Source organism: Mytilus californianus, unplaced genomic scaffold, assembly GCF_021869535.1.
Source record: "Mytilus californianus isolate M0D057914Y unplaced genomic scaffold, xbMytCali1.0.p SCAF_4, whole genome shotgun sequence".
Classification (NCBI taxonomy): Eukaryota; Metazoa; Mollusca; class Bivalvia; order Mytilida; family Mytilidae; genus Mytilus; species Mytilus californianus.
The window spans coordinates 2,744,028-2,764,599 of NW_026262690.1; the positions used below are offsets into that span (position 1 = coordinate 2,744,028).

Consider the following 20,572-nt stretch of genomic DNA (forward strand, 5'->3'; position numbering starts at 1 on the left):
TAAACATTTTCATGTCAGCTTATTTAAAATTCATAACAATAATACTGGAAGGTATTTAGCTAGACTTTTATCAATACATCTAACCTAAATTTCTCAATGAATCTTTAAGTTGTATTTAAATTGCTGTTAAGATGAATGTAAGAATAGATTCACACCTGAAAAGACCGAGCCAACCTTGCTTTTTTGACAAGGTAAAAGTCAACTGATCTAATAATGTAATGTTTACACAATGTCTGATCATTTTAAACACATGTGAATACCTTGGTTAATACACAGGAACTTAAAACGGTAGGACAGGAAAAATGACAAATCATAATGTAAATAGTCGCTGACACTGACAATAAAAAAATCAATAAACTGAGTGCATTTTATTCAGGATGGTACAGATTCATTCATAAATATGGTTTCCCCCTTAAATAGACCTAGATAAAAGAAAATGTAGGATATACAACAATAGAATAGTTCTGTATTGTAAACATTATGTAAAATTATATTAAATTCAGTATTTCTTGTACATGTTTAAATGTGAAAACTAAATTGTGCTGTTTTATCCCTTAACTTGCATTGTCTTATTTCGTGGTTTCTATATTTTAATCAGTGAAAAAACATCTTCTCTGCAAATGTTTTTTTTTTTTTTTCAAATACGATTGTTCAATTGAATTATTTATGTGATCTATAGACATAGATTTTTACTGATGATAAATATAATAGCTCTTAGGTAACCTCTCAGGTTTCTTTGCCTTGAGTTCTATTCAACTTGGAATATTGGTTTTGCACAAACACTGGATAAAAAGTTCACACAGTTATGACAGTTGTAAAAGATCTGAAATGAAAAAAAGTCTTGACCTCATGTATACAAAAGCCCATTTACATTTTTGTGTAAATGAATATGGATCAGGCAGTATAAGTGGCAAAGTTGTCTGGCTTAAGATAGTTTGTCTGGTTAATGAATATGGGTATAAAAGGAGGGTGCTCATTTTGACATCTGTCACTATATATTTAATTTCAAATAAGTGGGTTTTTTTTGTGGCAGCTTTATACTATGATTCATCCTAGTATTTGTTATTTCAAAGTAAAATTAAGTTGACTTGCATAAAAAAAAACTAGTAATGACAAAATATTTCTTAATGAGTTCTTTACAAGACTTCAGCATAAGAAAAGTAAATACTATAGCTAATTGTTTATTATTTAGACATGCAGGGATTCATATAAAATTCACTAGAATGATTGACATGTCTATTTTACTTCATTATTGATTCTTCCAATGTTAAAATATTACACAGATATTTCTGATGGAAAAAAACTAATTGGTGCATGCTGGGTAAGAAATAACTATTTCTGACAGGCAGTTGAGAGAGTGCACTCATGTGTATTTATAGTAATACATATTATGCATTATATCTTCCAACTGGTAAAAACAAAATATTTATTCTTCTTACAAAAAATCTTACCATTAAAAAGTAGATTTTTGTGAAAAGATATGTAGTCTCTGATTTTGTCTGTGTACCATAGTAAAATCTAGCATATACTCCTGTGGGGAATTTTTTTTCAATATCAGTGGAGCATGAGTTTTCTTCCAAAATGACCTCTTATCCATGCAGGAATCGAACCAGTGACCCCTGACACAGATAACCCAATCTACAGAGCAAAATCAGAGTTCTCGATAAGTGGTGGTCCTAGGGATTTGACCACCACATTTTTGGGAAGGACCAACACAATTTTGGTAATTTGCAATAGAAATGATAGTGAGGACCTTCATATTTAATTTTCTTCAAGGACCACCAGGCAAAAAAAAATTTCGAGAACTCTGCAAAATGAAGTAAACAAAGCTAATAACTGTGCTAGTGGAGTACTCCTTTGTGCTCTAATTAATAGAGAGTTGTTTGAACTACAAATTCAAGGAAAGCATTTCTATTCTATATAGTTAAGGGGAGGGGATGATTAATGGAAAAGATGTTATTTCAAATGTTGCTTCATAAGAATTAGTACTGATGCAAAATTAACAGGACATTCCTTCCCCAAAAACAGATATAAGAGAGCTGCCACTCAGAGAACTCTCAGGATTTTATTCAGATGTTGATTGTATATAAATAACAATAAGAGGACTTGACATTAAAATCTACAACCAACGACATTATTATAAGGAGATATTTAAGTATGTTCCAATCTGTTTATTGTCTTCCTTCTATGTTTGTCCCTCATGTGTCATTAGGATTTTAACAAAATGTCCCTTTAGCATGCGTATCCATCAGTTTATTGTTAGAGATATTGTAATAATTATACCTAAATATCATAGTTTATTGTTAGAGATATTGTAATAATTATACCTAAATATCATAGTTTGAGTCATTGTAATCAATGATAATGAAGTATCTACAATGTTGTATAAATATGATTAATGTCAACACTTAATAGTAATCAAATACTTATATTTTGCATTTCCTTGTTTATTATAAACAAAGCCTCAGGCAGACAAAAAACATTGTCAGTAGAGTAAAAAAAATACTATGTATAAAGTAGATTGATGTACGTTTTTTTACCCTGAATTCTCTTTTCAGTAGCATTATAATACTGATGTTTTTCTTATTTGCCGTTTTTTTAGGAGAAATGAATTTACAAAATGTATATCATTGACTCACTACATGTCCATTCGTTTCTTTTTCCATTATTACATTGTGTAAGTACATCTCATTCAGCATGTTTTTATGGAATAAACCATACTTTATCTATTCTGACTTAGGATGTAGGGAACATATATATATGAAATTTAGCTTCACATTGCCCCTTTGTACCATATAAAAATAAGAAGGGGTATGCGTGCCAATGAGACAACTTTCCACCCGAGACCAAATGACGTAGAAGTTAGCAATTATAGGTTACTGTAAAGCTTTCAACAAAGAGCAAAACCCATACCTCATAGTAAGCTATAAAAGACCCTGACATGACAATGGTAAAAGAATTCAAACAAGAAAAATAATATACAAAACAATAAAAGAAAAACAAAAACAAATATGATAAACAGCAACAACCATTGAATTACAGGCTCCTGTCTTGGGACAGGCACATTTAGAATGTTGTAGGGTTAAACCCAAATCTCCCCCTAACCTGAAACAGTAGAATAACAACACAACATAAGAACAAACTATAAAACTCAGTTGAAAAATACTTGACTCATATCAACAGAAAAGCACACAAAAAACAAGTATCACAAATTTAGGATTACTCAAAGTTCTGCTACAAAAATAATGTAGCAAAGACTAAAATAAAGACATCATAAACAGTCCTGAGAAAAAGACGATCTTATGCAATGCCAAAATATCAGTATACGAATTTAGGAAGTAATGGCAATAATATTTAGTCATGGTTTAATTTATTGATAACAAAATCAATGTTTGTGCAGATAAAACAATACATGTTTACTATTTACTCTTTGAAGAAAGAAAAAGCATAAAAAAGACCACACACACCAGGAATGATCAGCTTTTAAGTTTGCAATATTGTAATGCATGTTTCATAAATTCCAAACTTTACAAGCAAGATAATTATATTTCCATCATCAAAATGAAAGAAAATGTTAAATATAATTTAATATTTTTGAAAAAACTTTAAGTTCCAATTTAATTTAATTTTTATGAAGTTAGAAATCTGATTCAGACTGAACTGAAGCAAGGAAATTTAATCTTTTAGTAGTGAATAATAGATGATATTTTTACATGCAGCAGATTGCAGCTGACAGTCAATTCCAGTTATTCCTTTGGTATTATTTATTTTAAAAAAATTGCTGCATTCAGTATAGTCAATTTCAACATGTATCACTGAAGATTTGGCATTTTCAAACCAAGGCTGTTAAAGATGTTTAGAAACAGAAACCTTTAAAATAATTTTTCAATTTTCACAGCTACCTCAAGCAAAGTTTTTGTTCACAATGTTGGTACCTAAAATCTCAGCAACTGTCATTGCCTTTGTTATTCTGCTCAATTCAACTTAAGTTTGTTTGAATTCTATAACATCTACTATGTTGGTAAACTTCTAAAATATAGGATATGCCAAAACACATAATTAACAGCGCCTGGTGATGATTTGTAGATTTGTAAACTTCGTTTAGACAGCAACCAGACATATATAAACATTACACACACATGCATGTATACACATTACACACAAATATATATAAGTTAAGGGCATTACCAGTAACCAAGGAATGCTATTTTTTATAATGTTTGCTTTATTTCAGTTATATCTTCAAATACTTTAAAACATAACATTTAGACTTATATGATGGAGAAAACTGTCTAATATATGTTGCCTTCTGATTACATTGATACAAAGTATCCATTGAATGAGACTAATTTGATCAAGCATCATGTTATGTCTGTATACCGGACTATACCCATTATCTTACAGTCATTTATTCTGGCATAGAAAAGTGAACCACAATGTGGAATCGTTGCATTTGAAGTCTATTTTATTTTACAGTGAAAATTCTTGATAACTTCAAAATCTGTAGCAGTAAAACAGATGTTTTTTATGAAAGTTGGTTAGTTCACTGAGGGTGCTATTTGGAGAATTTGGAAATGGCAGATCTTTTATAGTTTCTATTCAATTTATACACAACTATTATAGACTCAGGTGAGGACTCAGTGGCCCAGTGGTCTCAGTAGTTCATTCACAGCAATCAGTAGCCCGTCAACAATGAGGTTGTTAGATTGAACCTCACTGGTGGCAGGTGTACATGTGTACAACTATCTTTATTGACTAGGATTGTCGGTTTTCATGCTGAGAGTCATGGTTATCTCTAGGTACATGTAGTAGGGCTTCACTAGGTTGTCAACAATGAGGTTGTTAGATTGAACCTCACTGGTGGCAGGTGTGTACAACTCCTATTTTTATTGACTAGGATTGTCAGTTTTCATGCTGAAAGTCAGTGTTCTCTCTAGGTAGTAGGGCTTCACTAGCCGGTCAACACTGAGGTTGTTAGATTAAACCCCACTAGTGGCAGTTGTGTACAACTATCTATTGACTAGGATTGTCAGTTTTCATACTGAAAGTCATGGTTATCTCTAGGTAGTATGGCTTTGTCCACAAATTAAAACTGGCTGCCACATAAAAGCCAAGAGTCCTGAAAATGGAGTTTAAACTCCAACAATCAATCAGTAAATATAGACTCTGGACAATTCAGAGTTTCACATGTTGTATAGACATTATTACTGACTTTTGACTCCAGAGTATATAGTTTGCGACAGGTTACCTTGTCTGCGGTAGGACATTCTGGTACTAATTCAAGTAAGAGTAACTAAAAGAAATAAAATCATGTCAGTACCAAAGTACTGTCGAAATGCGCATCCAGTACAGTATAATTAGTACTATTGCTTGCTTTTAATTGATTCTTTACTGACACAAATGAATTGTGTAGAGCAACTGTCAGAATCAAGAAAACTGTTCTGTAATCTCTTACAATTTCAATGGAATATACATCTTATTTATCTTCTTCAAAATATGTAAACTGATTTATAACACAATGTTAGTTGACTGCTTTATCAGTATTTTATATTTTGTAGAGTTGCTGATCTTCCTCATGAACATAAACCTCTCCCTAAAGAACCTGACAGTAAAGAAGAAAAAAGAAGAATAAAGACTCCAAAAAGTGAGCAATTTACCTCCTTTTTCTCACTCCTATTTTTATGTATTATTCATACTGTGGTGGAGGAATTTTTGAAAACCAGTGCTTGGTTCATTTTCCTATAAAAACCAGTGCTTGGTTCATTTTCCTATAAAAACAGTGCTTGGTTCATTTTCCTATGAAAAAAACAGTGTTTGGTTCACTTTCCTATTAAAGTCAGTGGTTGGTTCATTTTCCTATCAAAAAAAGTGTTTGTTTTATTTTCCTATTTAAACCAGTGCTTGTTTCATTTTGCTTTTAAAACCAGTGCTTGGTTCATTTTCCTATAAAAACCAGTGTTTGTTTCATTTTTAATATAAAAACCAGTGCTTGGTTTATTTTCCTATGATAACCAATGTTTGGTTCATTTTCCTATAAAAACCAGTGCTTTGTTAATTTTCCTTTAAAAACCAGTGTTTTGTTCATTTTCTGATAAAAACCTGTGCTTGGTTCATTTTCCTGTAAAAACCAGTGCTTGGTTTATTTTCCTATAAAAACCAGTGCTTTGTTCATTTTCCTATATAAACCAGTGCTTGGTTCATTTTCCTTTAAAAACCAGTGTTTGTTTCATTTTCTGATAAAAACAAGTGTTTGTTTCATTTTCCTGTAAAAACCAGTGCTAGGTTTATTTTCGTATAAAAACCAGTGCTAGGTTTATTTTCGTATAAAAACCAGTGAGGATGCAAGGTCCTCAGGCTCGTCAGACAATTTCCATTTGACCTTGACCTCATTTCATGGATCAGTGAACAAGGTTAAGTTTTCGTGGTCAAGTCCATATATCAGATACTATAAGCAGTAGGTCTACTATATTTGGTATATGGAATGATTGTAAGGTGTACATGTCCAACTGGTAGGTGTCATCTGACCTTGACCTCATTTTCATGGTTCAGTGGTCAAAGTTAAGTTTTTGAGTTTTGGTCTTTTTTTCTATTACTATATGCAATAGGTCAACTATAAATGGTGTATTGAAATATTTTATGATGTACATGTCAGTCTCACAGGTTTTATTTAACCTTGACCCCATTTTCACGGTTCATTTCTCAGTGTTAAGTTTTTGTGTTTTGGTCTGTTTTTCTTCTGATGTATGGAAGGATTGTAAGGTGTATATGTCTGTCTGGCAGGTATCATCTGACCTTGACCTCATTTTCATGGTTCATTGGTCAATGTTAAGTTTTCATGGTTAAGTTTGTTTCTTAGATACTATAAGCAATAGGTCAACTATATTTAATGCCTAAATTGATTGTAAGGTGTACATGTCTGTCTGGCATGGTTCATCTGACCTTGACTTCATTTTCATGGTTCATTGGTCAATGTTAAGTTTTCTTGTTTAAGAATGTTTCTTAGAAACAATAAGCAATAGGTCAACTATGTTTGGTTTGTTGAATGATTGTAAGGTGTACATGTATTTCTCGTTTGGTTTATCTGACCTTGACCTCATTTTCTTGGATCATGTTAAGTTTATGTGTTACTTGTAGTAAAGCTTTGTATTTAGGACTATCAACATAAAATCGATGGTTAGTAAAGAAGGCGAGACATTTCAGCGTGTGCACTCTTGTTGTTTAAAATCCAGTGCCTGTTTCATTTTCCTTTAAAAACTATTGTTTGTTTCATTTTCCTTTAAAAACCTGTGCTATGGTTATTTTCCTATAAAAACCTGTGTTTGGTTCATTTTCATACAAAAACCAGTGCTTGGTTCATTTTTCAATAAAGCTTTGGGCAAATTTGTGCACATCTTTCAATGTGATGATAGACATATAAGTAATAGACAAGGAATATCAGTAGTATGATATTATAAATTAATACAAGAAGAGTATTTCTGCTGATTATCTTACCTGTGAGAATGTAGTGAACATAACAGAGATGGAATTTCTAAACATTACATTTGATTCCATTAATGGCAGATTTATTTCCCTTTAATAATCAGGAAATTAGTGATGAATTTTAGACAGTAGTGTGGAAAGCATGTTTCCTGTGTATTTATATGTAAAGTGACATAAGTGTTAACTTTTATGAGGTTATAACATTTTTTATTATATTTAATGATTAAAATGAATTTACAGATTTTATTAATTAAAAAGATGATTTTGAGATGAGGAAATATTTTGTGATTTCCCTCACACTTTGACATACATATGTACAAAACTACCCTAAATAAATACCCCATGACCAGGAAAGGAAGTACTTGTTATACACAATTTCTACTAATGAACCCTTCTCCTTAACACAGGATATCAAAGGCTACCAAGGGGACAAGATTTACTGGCAGATATTTTTGTCATTGTGTAGGGAAAAGATAACATTGTTGTTGAAATTATATTGATAATAAATAGCATTTTTTCCCTTTTAATTTCCTGTTTGACATTTTTTGTACATTATTGATTTGTGACAGAAGGTCAATTCCCCATTGGTAACCTCGATTAGAATTAGTCATTGCATCTTTAGAACAGAATGTGCACAATGGAGTAATTAAATTAAATGAACCCTCAGAGAAAGACAATCATATTGCTACCCTGAAATGATATGAAAATTTAGAATAATTCAATCTGACCAACAGATGGGATTTACTCATAAAATTCATGGGAATATAACTTTAATTTCTCATCCTGTGACTTATTAGGGAAATTGACAATTGTGTTGTGGTTAAAGTACATAAAAAACATGGAGTAACTTAAGTTTTAAGTGTATTTGTTCCGTTGAGTAACTTAATCAAAGGATGACAAAAGGAGTATGATGTTGTTGTGATTTAAAATCATGAAGAAGCAGCGTTCAAGTGGTGGGAATTTTTTATCCAATACTCTTCGAAGAATTAGCGTCACAGGTACAAAGTTATATATTTAACCAGTTTCATTCTTGGACATAAGTTTTTTAAATTTTTTGTTTGAAAATGTTTGTGTGAATTCTATGTTTTTTAACTTTTGTATTTTATTATTTGGACATTTGAAATTTCTTTTAAATGATAGAACTGTTAAACAAAGTATAAATTATTACGTTAGATAAACAAGGGTCCTACTAAACAGATGGATAAACAGAGGAACTTCTAAACAGATGGATAAATAGGGGTCCTACTAAACAGATGGATAAACAGAGGAACTTCTAAACAGATGGGTAAACAGGGGTCCTACTAAACAGATGGATAAACAGAGGAACTTCTAAACAGATGGATAAACAGGGGTCCTACTAAACAGATGGATAAACAGAGGAACTTCTAAACAGATGGGTAAACAGGGGTCCTACTAAACAGATGGATAAATAGGGGTCCTACTAAACAGATGGATAAATAGGGGTCCTACTAAACAGATGGGTAAACAGGGGTCCTACTAAACAGATGGGTAAACAGGGGTCCTACTAAACAGATGGATAAACAGGGGTCCTACTAAACAGATGGATAAACAAGGGTCCTACTAAACAGATGGATAAATAGGGGTCCTACTAAACAGATGGATAAATAGGGGTCCTACTAAACAGATGGGTAAACAGGGGTCCTACTAAACAGATGGGTAAACAGGGGTCCTACTAAACAGATGGATAAATAGGGGTGCTACTAAACAGATGGATAAACAAGGGTCCTACTAAACAGATGGGTAAACAGGGGTCCTACTAAACAGATGGGTAAACAGGGGTCCTACTAAACAGATGGATAAATAGGGGTCCTACTAAACAGATGGATAAATAGGGGTCCTACTAAACAGATGGGTAAACAGGGGTCCTACTAAACAGATGGGTAAACAGGGGTCCTACTAAACAGATGGATAAATAGGGGTGCTACTAAACAGATGGATAAACAAGGGTCCTACTAAACAGATGGATAAACAGGGGTCCTACTAAACAGATGGATAAACAAGGGTCCTACTAAACAGATGGATAAACAGGGGTCCTACTAAACTGATGGGTAAACAGGGGTCCTACTAAACTGATGGGTAAACAAGGGTCCTACTAAACAGATGGGTAAACAGGGGTGCTACTAAATAGATGGATAAACAGGGGTGCTACTAAACAGATGGATAAACAGGGGTCCTACTAAACAGATGGGTAAACAGGGATCCTATTAAACAGATGGATAAACAGGGGTCCTACTAAACAGATGGATAAACAGGGGTCCTACTAAACCGATAGATAAATAGGGGTCCTACTAAACTGATGGATAAACAGGGGTCCTACTAAACCGATGGATAAACAGGGGTCCTACTAAACAGATGGATAAACAGGGGTCCTACTAAATAGATGGGTAAACAGGGGTACTACTAAACAGATGGGTAAACAGGGGTCCTACTAAACAGATGGATAAATAGTGGTGCTACTAAACAGATGGATAAACAGGGGTCCTATTAAACAGATGGGTAAACAGGGGTCCTACTAAACAGATGGGTAAACAGGGGTCCTACTAAACAGATGGGTAAACAGGGGTCCTACTAAAGAGATGGGGAAACAGGGATCCTACTAAACAGATGGATAAACAGGGGTCCTACTAAACAGATGGGTAAACAGGGGTCCTACTAAACAGATGGAGAAACAGGGGTCCTACTAAACAGATGGGTAAACAGGGGTCCTACTAAACAGATGGATAAACAGGGGTCCTATTAAACAGATGGGTAAATAGGGGTCCTACTAAACAGATGGGTAAACAGGGATCCTACTAAACAGATGGATAAACAGGGATCCAACTAAATAGATGGGTAAACAGGGGTCCTACTAAACTGATGGGTAAACAAGGGTCCTACTAAACAGATGGGTAAACAGGGGTGCTACTAAATAGATGGATAAACAGGGGTGCTACTAAACAGATGGATAAACAGGGGTCCTCCTAAACAGATGGATAAACAGGGATCCTATTAAACAGATGGATAAACAGGGGTCCTACTAAACAGATGGATAAACAGGGGTCCTACTAAACCGATGGATAAATAGGGGTCCTACTAAACTGATGGATAAACAGGGGTCCTACTAAACCGATGGATAAACAGGGGTCCTACTAAACAGATGGATAAACAGGGGTCCTACTAAATAGATGGGTAAACAGGGGTACTACTAAACAGATGGGTAAACAGGGGTGCTACTAAACAGATGGATAAATAGTGGTGCTACTAAACAGATGGATAAACAGGGGTCCTATTAAACAGATGGGTAAACAGGGGTCCTACTAAACAGATGGGTAAACAGGGGTCCTACTAAACAGATGGGTAAACAGGGGTCCTACTAAAGAGATGGGGAAACAGGGATCCTACTAAACAGATGGATAAACAGGGGTCCTACTAAACAGATGGGTAAACAGGGGTCCTACTAAACAGATGGAGAAACAGGGGTCCTACTAAACAGATGGGTAAACAGGGGTCCTACTAAACAGATGGATAAACAGGGGTCCTATTAAACAGATGGGTAAATAGGGGTCCTACTAAACAGATGGGTAAACAGGGGTCCTACTAAACAGATGGATAAACAGGGGTGCTACTAAACCGATTGATAAATAGGGGTCCTACTAAATAGATGGGTAAACAGGGGTCCTACTAAACAGATGGATAAACAGGGGTGCTACTAAACCGATTGATAAATAGGGGTCCTACTAAATAGATGGGTAAACAGGGGTCCTACTAAATAGATGGGTAAACAGGGGTCCTACTAAATAGATGGATAAACAGGGGTCCTACTAAATAGATGGGTAAACAGGGGTCCTACTAAATAGATGGGTAAACAGGGGTCCTACTAAACAGATGGATAAGCAGGGGTTCTATAGCTACTTAACCGATGGGTAAATAGGGGTCCTATTAAACTGATGGATAAACAGGGGTCCTACTAAATAGATGGGTAAACAGGAGTCCTACTAAACAGATGGATAAACAGGGGTGCTACTAAACCGATTGATAAATAGGGGTCCTACTAAATAGATGGGTAAACAGGGGTCCTACTGAAAAATGGATAAACAGGGGTCCTACTAAATAGATGGGTAAACAGGGGTCCTACTAAACCGATGGATAAATAGGGGTCCTACTAAATAGATGGATAAACAAGGGTCCTACTAAACTGATGGATAAGCAGGGGTGCTACTAAACCGATTGATAAATAGGGGTCCTACTAAACAGATTGATAAATAGGGGTCCTATTAAAATGATAGATAAACAGGGGTCCTACTAAACAGATGGATAAACAAGGGTCCTACTAAACAGATGGATAAACAGGGGTCCTACTAAACAGATGGATAAACAAGGGTCCTACTAAACAGATGGATAAACAGGGGTCCTACTAAACAGATGGATAAACAGGGGTCCTACTAAACAGATGGATAAACAGGGGTCCTACTAAACAGATGGATAAACAAGGGTCCTACTAAACAGATGGGTAAACAGGGGTCCTCCTAAACAGATGGATAAACAGGGGTCCTACTAAACTGATGGATAAACAGGGGTCCTACTAAATAGATGGGTAAACAGGGATCCTACTAAATAGATGGGTAAACAGGGGTCCTCCTAAACAGATGGGTAAATAGGGGTCCTACTAAACAGATGGATAAACAGGGTGCTATTAAACAGATGGATAAACAAGGGTCCTACTAAACAGATGGATAAATAGGGGTCCTACTAAACAGATGGGTAAACAGGGGTCCTACTAAATAGATGGATAAACAGGGGTCCTACTAAATAGATGGATAAACAGGGGTCCTACTAAACAGATGGGTAAACAGGGGTCCTACTAAACAGATGGATAAACAAGGGTCCTACTAAACAGATGGATAAATAGGGGTCCTACTAAATAGATGGGTAAACAGGGATCCTACTAAATAGATGGGTAAACAGGGGTCCTCCTAAACAGATGGGTAAATAGGGGTCCTACTAAACTGATGGATACACAGGGGTCCTACTAAACAGATGGATAAACAGGGGTCCTACTAAACAGATGGTAAACAGGGGTCCTATTAAACAGATGGGTAAACAGGGGTCCTACTAAACAGATGGGTAAACAGGGGTCCTACTAAATAGATGGATAAACAGGGGTCCTACTAAACTGATGGATACACAGGGGTCCTACTAAACTGATGGATACACAGGGGTCCTACTAAACAGATGGATAAACAGGGGTCCTACTAAACAGATGGTAAACAGGGGTCCTATTAAACAGATGGGTAAACAGGGGTCCTACTAAATAGATGGATAAACAGGGGTCCTACTAAATAGATGGGTAAACAGGGGTCCTACTAAATAGATGGGTAAACAGGGGTCCTACTAAATAGATGGGTAAACAGGGGTCCTACTAAATAGATGGGTAATCAGGGGTCCTACTAAATAGATGGATAAACAGGGGTCCTACTAAATAGATGGGTAAACAGGGGTCCTACTAAATAGATGGGTAAACAGGGGTCCTACTAAATAGATGGGTAAACAGGGGTCCTACTAAACTGATGGGTAAACAGGGGTCCTCCTAAACAGATGGATAAACAGGGGTCCTACTAAACTGATGGATAAACAGGGGTGCTACTAAACTGATGGGTAAACAGGGGTCCTACTAAATAGATGGATAAACAGGGGTCCTACTAAACTGATGGATAAACAGGGGTCCTACTAAATAGATGGGTAAACAGGGGTCCTACTAAACAGATGGATAAACAGGGGTCCTACTAAACAGATGGGTAAACAGGGGTCCTATTAAACAGATGGCTAAGCAGGGGTCCTATAGCTACTAAACAGATAGTTAAACAGGGGTCCTACTAAACAGATGGCTAAGCAGGGGTCCTATAGCTACTAAACAGATAGGTAAACAGGGGTCCTATTAAACAGATGGCTAAGCAGGGGTCCTATAGCTACTAAAAAGATAGGTAAACAGGGGTCCTACTAAACAGATAGGTAAATAGGGGTCCTATAGCTACTAAATAGATGGGTAAACAGGGGTCCTACTTAACAGATGAATAAATAGGGGTCCTATTAAACAGATGGATAAATAGGGGTCCTATTAAACAGATGGATAAATAGGGGTCCTATTAAACAGATGGATAAATAGGGGTCCTATTAAACAGATGGATAAGCAGGGGTCCTATAGCTACTAAACAGATGGATTATTAAACAAGGGTCTGATTTGACTGATTCTGTAGTTCTACAACTGCTAACCCTTCCAGGTCACCTAAGTTCTTTCCGGTTCTTGGTAGGGTTCATGTTGCCTAATATTGTATGTAAGTAGAGCATTAAATTTGGTTTTGAATTTACCTGTTTTAATTCTTTTGAAAGAGATTTGTTTTATAAGCCAAGCTAAGGGTATTGCTTTGTCTGAAAATGTTTTGTTTTGTTTTATATAGTCAGGAATATGATTGCGTAATTTCTAACACATTTAACTTGGCATTTCATGTTTTAAGGGAATAACATTTTACTCTTTAAAATGCTATTTGATTATGGACAACCTTTTACTAGATTACAGTTGAACTCAAATACATTTCTCCCTCCTCAAACAGACTTTGGAACAAAAGATAGATTGATTTAGAAAGGCCAATAGAGTCGCATTGCATCCCCCTAATATTATTCTGTTGGTTATAGATTACTCAATATTCTTTAAGATTAATACTATCGATGTGAACAATCCATGTTGTGTCCATGGATGGGTAATGGAAGATTCAATTCTTTATTTCCTTGAATGTTCTATATATACATCGGCACGTAAACAGCTGAAAATTAGTCTTAACTTCCTAGGGAATTTAAAAATTGAAACTTTACTTTTTGGCAATGATGCTTTTTCTGAAGATTTAAATGACACAGAAATTAACAACTACAGGTCACCGCTACATACGGTCGGTTCAATAGTACATTCAAACACACAAAAAGTTCTTTTTCTTTAAAAAAAAAAAATATTTTACCCTTCCTCTATGTTGGATCTTTTTTCTTTTTTGTTGTCATTTTTTTTTTCTGCAACATACTTCAGTATACAACGCCATCATGCATTATAATTGTTCATTTCCTTTTCTTTTAATATAATTGATTTTGTTTCCTTTTATATTTAAGACTTTTCTAAATATATTTCTTGCTGATGCATGTGTATTATAAAGTTTGTTTATAAACTAAACTAGAATGTCAGACACATATGATTAGTTTGTATTTACTGGAAAATATACTCAACAACATTGAGCAGGAGCATAATTAATGGACAGTAGCTTGAATTACATTTCCGCATGATTACAGCAGTTCAGAGATACAGTGAAATTGAAATAGGAAATATTTTAAACCTAATGTGTAATTCCAAAATTCATATCCTATTAAACCAAAACTATTAATCACTGACTGTTCTTGGAAAAAATATATGTTGTGAAAAACATATAATGACAAATCTGGGAAAGCCCGTTTTAGTTTGTCTCAACTAGTACTCTCAACATCTGCATCTGTGTGCACATCTTACAGGAGTTCTAAGAAACATAAAGACAAACATCTATATTATCAGAGTATCGTGCTCTATGATTGATAAGGATGGTGAAACAATTCCTTGAGAATTCAGTTGGTGCACTAGTTTTCCAGTGGTAGTCTTAATTTCCAGCCTTTTATCTTATTTGACCCACTTTGTAGAACCTATAGATAATTGGTTTCATTTTTAAAAGCATTTGCTTTTACTGCCATTGTGTATGGCCATTTTGTTTATCGTCAAAATAGAGTGCACACGTTTACCAACACGTTTAATTTTATTTTTTACAATTAAATTTTGCTGTTTTAAAAGAATAAATAGTGCCCGGTATTTCGTATGGAAACAGTTTAAACGAAAAGATCTAGATTTTTACATTTTTAAGATATACAGCAAATGCTTTTTCTAGCACTATAATGCTTTGATTCATTTAATTGTTCATGAAATATTTGCCACTGGAGTTAAGCAACCAACAATCAATCAATTTAATGTTTAGTATTTGGTACACATATGTTGGAGTACTGCCTGTCATTTAAATTCATATTATTTATAGTTGTTTTATATTTCAGGTACTAAGATAACGAGGCTTCAGAATGAGAAGCCAGTCATATCATCCCCATCTAACTTTGAACATACCATCCATGTTGGATTTGATGCTCATACTGGAGAGTTCACGGTAGGTAATCAGACTTTGAACATACCATCCATGTTGGATTTGATGCTCATACTGGAGAGTTCATGGTAGGTAATCAGACTTTGAACATACCATCCATGTTGGATTTGATGCTCATACTGGAGAGTTCATGGTAGGTAATCAGACTTTGAACATACCATCCATGTTGGATTTGATGCTCATACTGGAGAGTTCACGGTAGGTAATCAGACTTTGAACATACCATCCATGTTGGATTTGATGCTCATACTGGAGAGTTCACGGTAGGTAATCAGACTTTGAACATACCATCCATGTTGGATTTGATGCTCATACTGGAGAGTTCACAGTAGGTAATCAGACTTTGAACATACCATCCATGTTGGATTTGATGCTCATACTGGAGAGTTCACGGTAGGTTATCAGACTTTGAATATACCATCCATGTTGGATTTGATGCTCATACTGGAGAGTTCACGGTAGGTTATCAGACTTTGAATATACCATCCATGTTGGATTTGATGCTCATACTGGAGAGTTCACGGTAGGTTATCAGACTTTGAATATACCATCCATGTTGGATTTGATGCTCATAACAGAGAGTTCACTATAGGTTATCAGAACGACAGTTCTTACATTTGTTTGCTTTTTAAATGATGTTATCATAAAAAGATATGTGTAAACTACAACTTTTAATAAATTCCTGCATGTAGATTCATACTTCATCAATAATTTAAGATAATATTTAGTGAAAGTTTTGACTTGTTCAATTTTATAAAAAAGATAGTGTGAACTACAACTTTTAATAAATTTCAACAAGTAGAATCATACTTCAACAATAATTTAAGAACAAATTTAGTGAAAGTTTTGACATATTACAGAACCTACTGTCTCAATCAAATTACTGCAGATATAGGAGTATAGTTTAATATTCTATATTTCAGGGCATGCCAGAATCATGGGCTAAACTACTGTCTCAATCAAACATCTCTAAATCTGAACAAAAGAAGAATCCTCAGGCCGTTTTAGATGTACTGAAGTATTATGACACATCCACAAAAGAAAAAGATATACAAAAACCTAAATATATGACCAACATCAAACCCCCTAGTAAGTTACTATCTAACATCAAACCCCCTAGTAAGTTACCATCTAACATCAAACCCCCTAGTAAGTTACTATTTCAGTATAAAGGTAGGAATGACCTTTGTCATCAAAGGTCAAACACTTTTTTTTCAATACAGGTAGCCTCAAATGAACTTAGAAATGTAATTGTCATTTTTATACGCCCGTTTACGGGACGTATTATGGTATACCATTGACCGTCTGTCTGTTTGTCTGTCCGTCCATCCGTTGTCAACATGTCCGACATTTACTCAAAAAAGCTTTAACCAATATGCATGAAACTTTGGTGAATTGTTTATATCTATTGACGTGAGCTCCCTTTCGTTTTTTATAAATTTCAGATTTACCGTTTCCGAGTTTTGGGGTTTTATTCATTATAAAAGGGGGGATTTTCCAGTTTTCTGACAATAACTCAAGAATGCTTTCACCAACTTGCAAGAAATTTTGGTGAATTGTTTATAACTATTGACATGAGCTCCCTTTTGGATTTTTATAAATTTTAGATTTAACGTTTCCGAGTTACAGGATTTTATTCATAAAAAAAGGGGATTTTCCAGTTTTCGGACAATAACTAAAAAATGCTTTCAGCAGTTCTCATGAAACTTTGGTGAATTGTTTATATCTGTTGATGTAAACTCCCTTTAGAATTTTATAAATTTTAGATTTTACGTTTCTGAGTTATGGGGTTTTATTCATTAAAAAAGGGGGGGATTTTCCAGTTTTTGGACAATAACTCAAAAATGCTTTCAGCAGTTCTCATGAAACTTTGGTGAATTATTTATAGCTATTGATGTAATCTCCCTATTGATTTTCATAAATTTCAAATATGACATTGAGAAGAAATTGAATTTTAATTGTTTATAGTCTGACAACAGATTTACTAAGTATTGCACAACAGCACTGTGTATTGCATAACAGCAAGAAATCTTTAATTGAATATAAATTCAATTCATATAACCAATTTCAAGTTCTTTGACTACGTTTATTCAGAAACCTATAATATGTCAAATATTTAATTACAATCCAAATTGACAGACCTGTATCAAGCTTGAATATTGTGTCCATTTTTGCTCCAACTGTTCAGGGTTGGACCTCTGCGGGCATATCCAGCTGAGCTCAGCGAAGCAGTTTATTCAAATTGCATTATTTATGTACCGTTAGCATCAAATGGAGTAAAATATTTATCGTTAACATTATTTTATGCAAAATTATATCCTTAATTTTCATATGGGGTACCCTATTTCTATCCTCCAGTATAGGATTTTGGGGTTTCCCACAGTAAGACATGAAAAACTGAATCCAGAACTGTCTTACACCTAATAAGAGTATTGGAAACTTCCTTAAAAATCGCTTAAATGCATCAACAGAGGTACACTTTTTATATGTCTGCCAAAGATGGATGCATTATGGTATACTGCAATGACTGCTGTTGATTTATCTAATTTGTATTCTTTTGTATTTTTACACAATGTTAAGTTTTATAAAGACCTGATACCAGATCAGTCATTCCATTGCTATAAATATGTTTAAAAACAGAAGCAATTTATATTAAACTCGGGTATACTTTCACAAATCTTTATGAATATTTTGACATTGACACTGTTTTGTTCATTGAATGACATATATTACATTTACCTACAATGTCCACTCCCTCTGATTGGAATATCATGTGCTGCTGAAAGAACCGTTTCTTAAGTTCATTTTTAGTAAACTAAATGTTGCTGTAAAATAAAATTCAAAAAAAATTACTTTGCAAAGTAATATTTAATAAGAACCTACTGTTCACAATATTTTTTTTATAATTTTAGGTGCAGAATCAAGAGGTCCAACACTATCAGACAAATTTAACACAAATGTTATTATCTCACAGGTAATTCACTTTAGTTTGACCAACAATAAGGTTACAACTGTAAATTCTGGTTAGTCACATTAGCACAATTTGACTGATAGACAATTTTGTTACCACTGCAACTTCTAGTTATTCACTTGAGCACAGATTAACTGACAAAAAATTATTACCATTGTAAATTGTCATTAGTCTCTCAAGTATAGGTTGACTGTCTAACCACCACTGTAAATTCAAATTAGTCACATTAAAAGTTTGACTTGACAAAAAACTAGTCTACCACTGTAAATTCTCATGATAGCATTAGATAAAATTGGTGGTTGTATTAGGAAAGACAATCCATAGATATACTTTGAATTAGTTATCTAACAAAAGACAGTGTTTTATTGCTATTGCTATCTTGAGAATTATTTTTCATCCCACAATTTACAGATTTAAGCACCAGTGTCAATCTTGTGTCTCACGGGTGATGGACTGGACTGTTTAATAGAAAATAAGTCCTAAATTCTGAATTTATCCTTTAAATCAAAGTTTTGAGAGAGTATAAATCATTGTGTTTGTTCTTATTTCATGTACTTCCTTGAATAAACTGAATGTCCTAGATATAAGTATTAAAAGTTTCACCATTGTCATCGGTAAAATGTCCTAGATATAAGTAGTAAAAGTTTCACCATTGTTATTGGTAAAATGTCCTAGATATAAGTAGTAAAAGTTTCACCATTGTTATTGGTAAAATGTCCTAGATATAAGTAGTAAAAGTTTCACCATTGTTATTGGTAAAATGTCCTAGATATAAGCTTAAGTGTTTAAAGTTTCACCATTGTTATTGGTAAAATGTTTGCAGTAAAATGCTTCAACAATAATTTTGTTTTTCAGCAACCAGCACCAACAGCAAAGCCAGAAAATTCAACAGGGGCCTCTACTCCAGAGGACGAGGATGATGATGAGGCACCACCACCTATAGCAACACGACCTGATAAAACTAAATCTATTGTAAGTTTGGAATATGTATAAAAAAAAGAGGATGTGGTATGAATTTCAATGAGACAACTCTCCACAGGAGAACATATGACATAGAAATTAGCAACTATAGCATTCAACAATAAGGAAAACCCATACTGCATAGCAAGCTACAAGAGGCCCAGAAAGGAAAAATGTAAAACAATTCAAAAGAGAAAATACCTGTTTTGTAAGCTACAATATTCTGATAAAACTTAATCATGTTAAAACTAAATTTAGTCAATATGAAAATACCAGTTCTGAGAAGGAATTTTCTTTGTCTAGCATATCAGGAAATTTTACTGTCACAACATGTATTTTTCGCTAATTATGCCTACTGAACATCATATATCTGTTGAAAACACCACATTGTAATTTTGATCTTATCAATGTTTTTCTTGTAGTATACAAAACCTGTGGAGATGGAAGAGAAAACAAATGGAGCAATCTCAAAAAATGATAAACCAAAGAAAAAGAAAATGACAGATGAAGAAATAATAGAAAAATTACGAACCATAGTGACAATCGGAGACCCCAATAGGAAATATACTAAAATGGAAAAAATTGGCCAAGGGTAAGATCACATCGTAATTCCCCATTTCAGAATCTAATGCATTCCAGGTAATAGTTTCAAAAGCGTACACCAAAATGTTGGGATGGCTAACAACGTCCTCAATGATAGAAATTCAACTTATATATAATCATGATGTTGTTTTCTTTTTGCCGAGCCTTCGACTTTAGTCGAAAAAGCGAGACATAGCGATCCTACATTCCGTCGGCGTTGTAGTCGTTGGCGTCCACAAATATTCACTCTGTGGTTAAAGTTTTTGAAATTTTAATAACTTTCTTAAACTATCCTGGATTTCTACCAAACTTGGACAGAAGCTTGTTTATGATCATAAGATAGTATCCAGAAGTAAATTTTGTAAAA

The 20,572-nt window shown here is 34.3% G+C and overlaps 1 protein-coding gene and 1 long non-coding RNA gene across 11 annotated transcripts in view; one reads left to right on the top strand and one right to left on the bottom strand.

Annotated features, from left to right (window-relative positions):
- The window catches only part of LOC127737290 (serine/threonine-protein kinase PAK 3-like), a 61,772-nt gene that overhangs the window by 24,928 nt on the left and 16,272 nt on the right, over positions 1–20,572 (top strand). For 4 of the 10 annotated variants that reach the window (XM_052247858.1, XM_052247861.1, XM_052247859.1 and 1 more), the window contains exons 3-8: positions 5,559–5,644; positions 15,589–15,695; positions 16,616–16,781; positions 18,605–18,666; positions 19,519–19,635; positions 20,046–20,215. In XM_052247858.1, coding sequence (XP_052103818.1) covers positions 5,559–5,644; positions 15,589–15,695; positions 16,616–16,781; positions 18,605–18,666; positions 19,519–19,635; positions 20,046–20,215 — 708 coding nt within the window. The other 6 variants (XM_052247862.1, XM_052247865.1, XM_052247867.1 and 3 more) reach the window with 6 other exon arrangements.
- On the bottom strand, positions 350–7,633 carry LOC127737291 (uncharacterized). Its single transcript, XR_007999372.1, has 2 exons — positions 7,492–7,633; positions 350–823 (listed from the first exon to the last, which is right to left on the bottom strand). It is a non-coding gene; the product is annotated as an uncharacterized LOC127737291 (long non-coding RNA).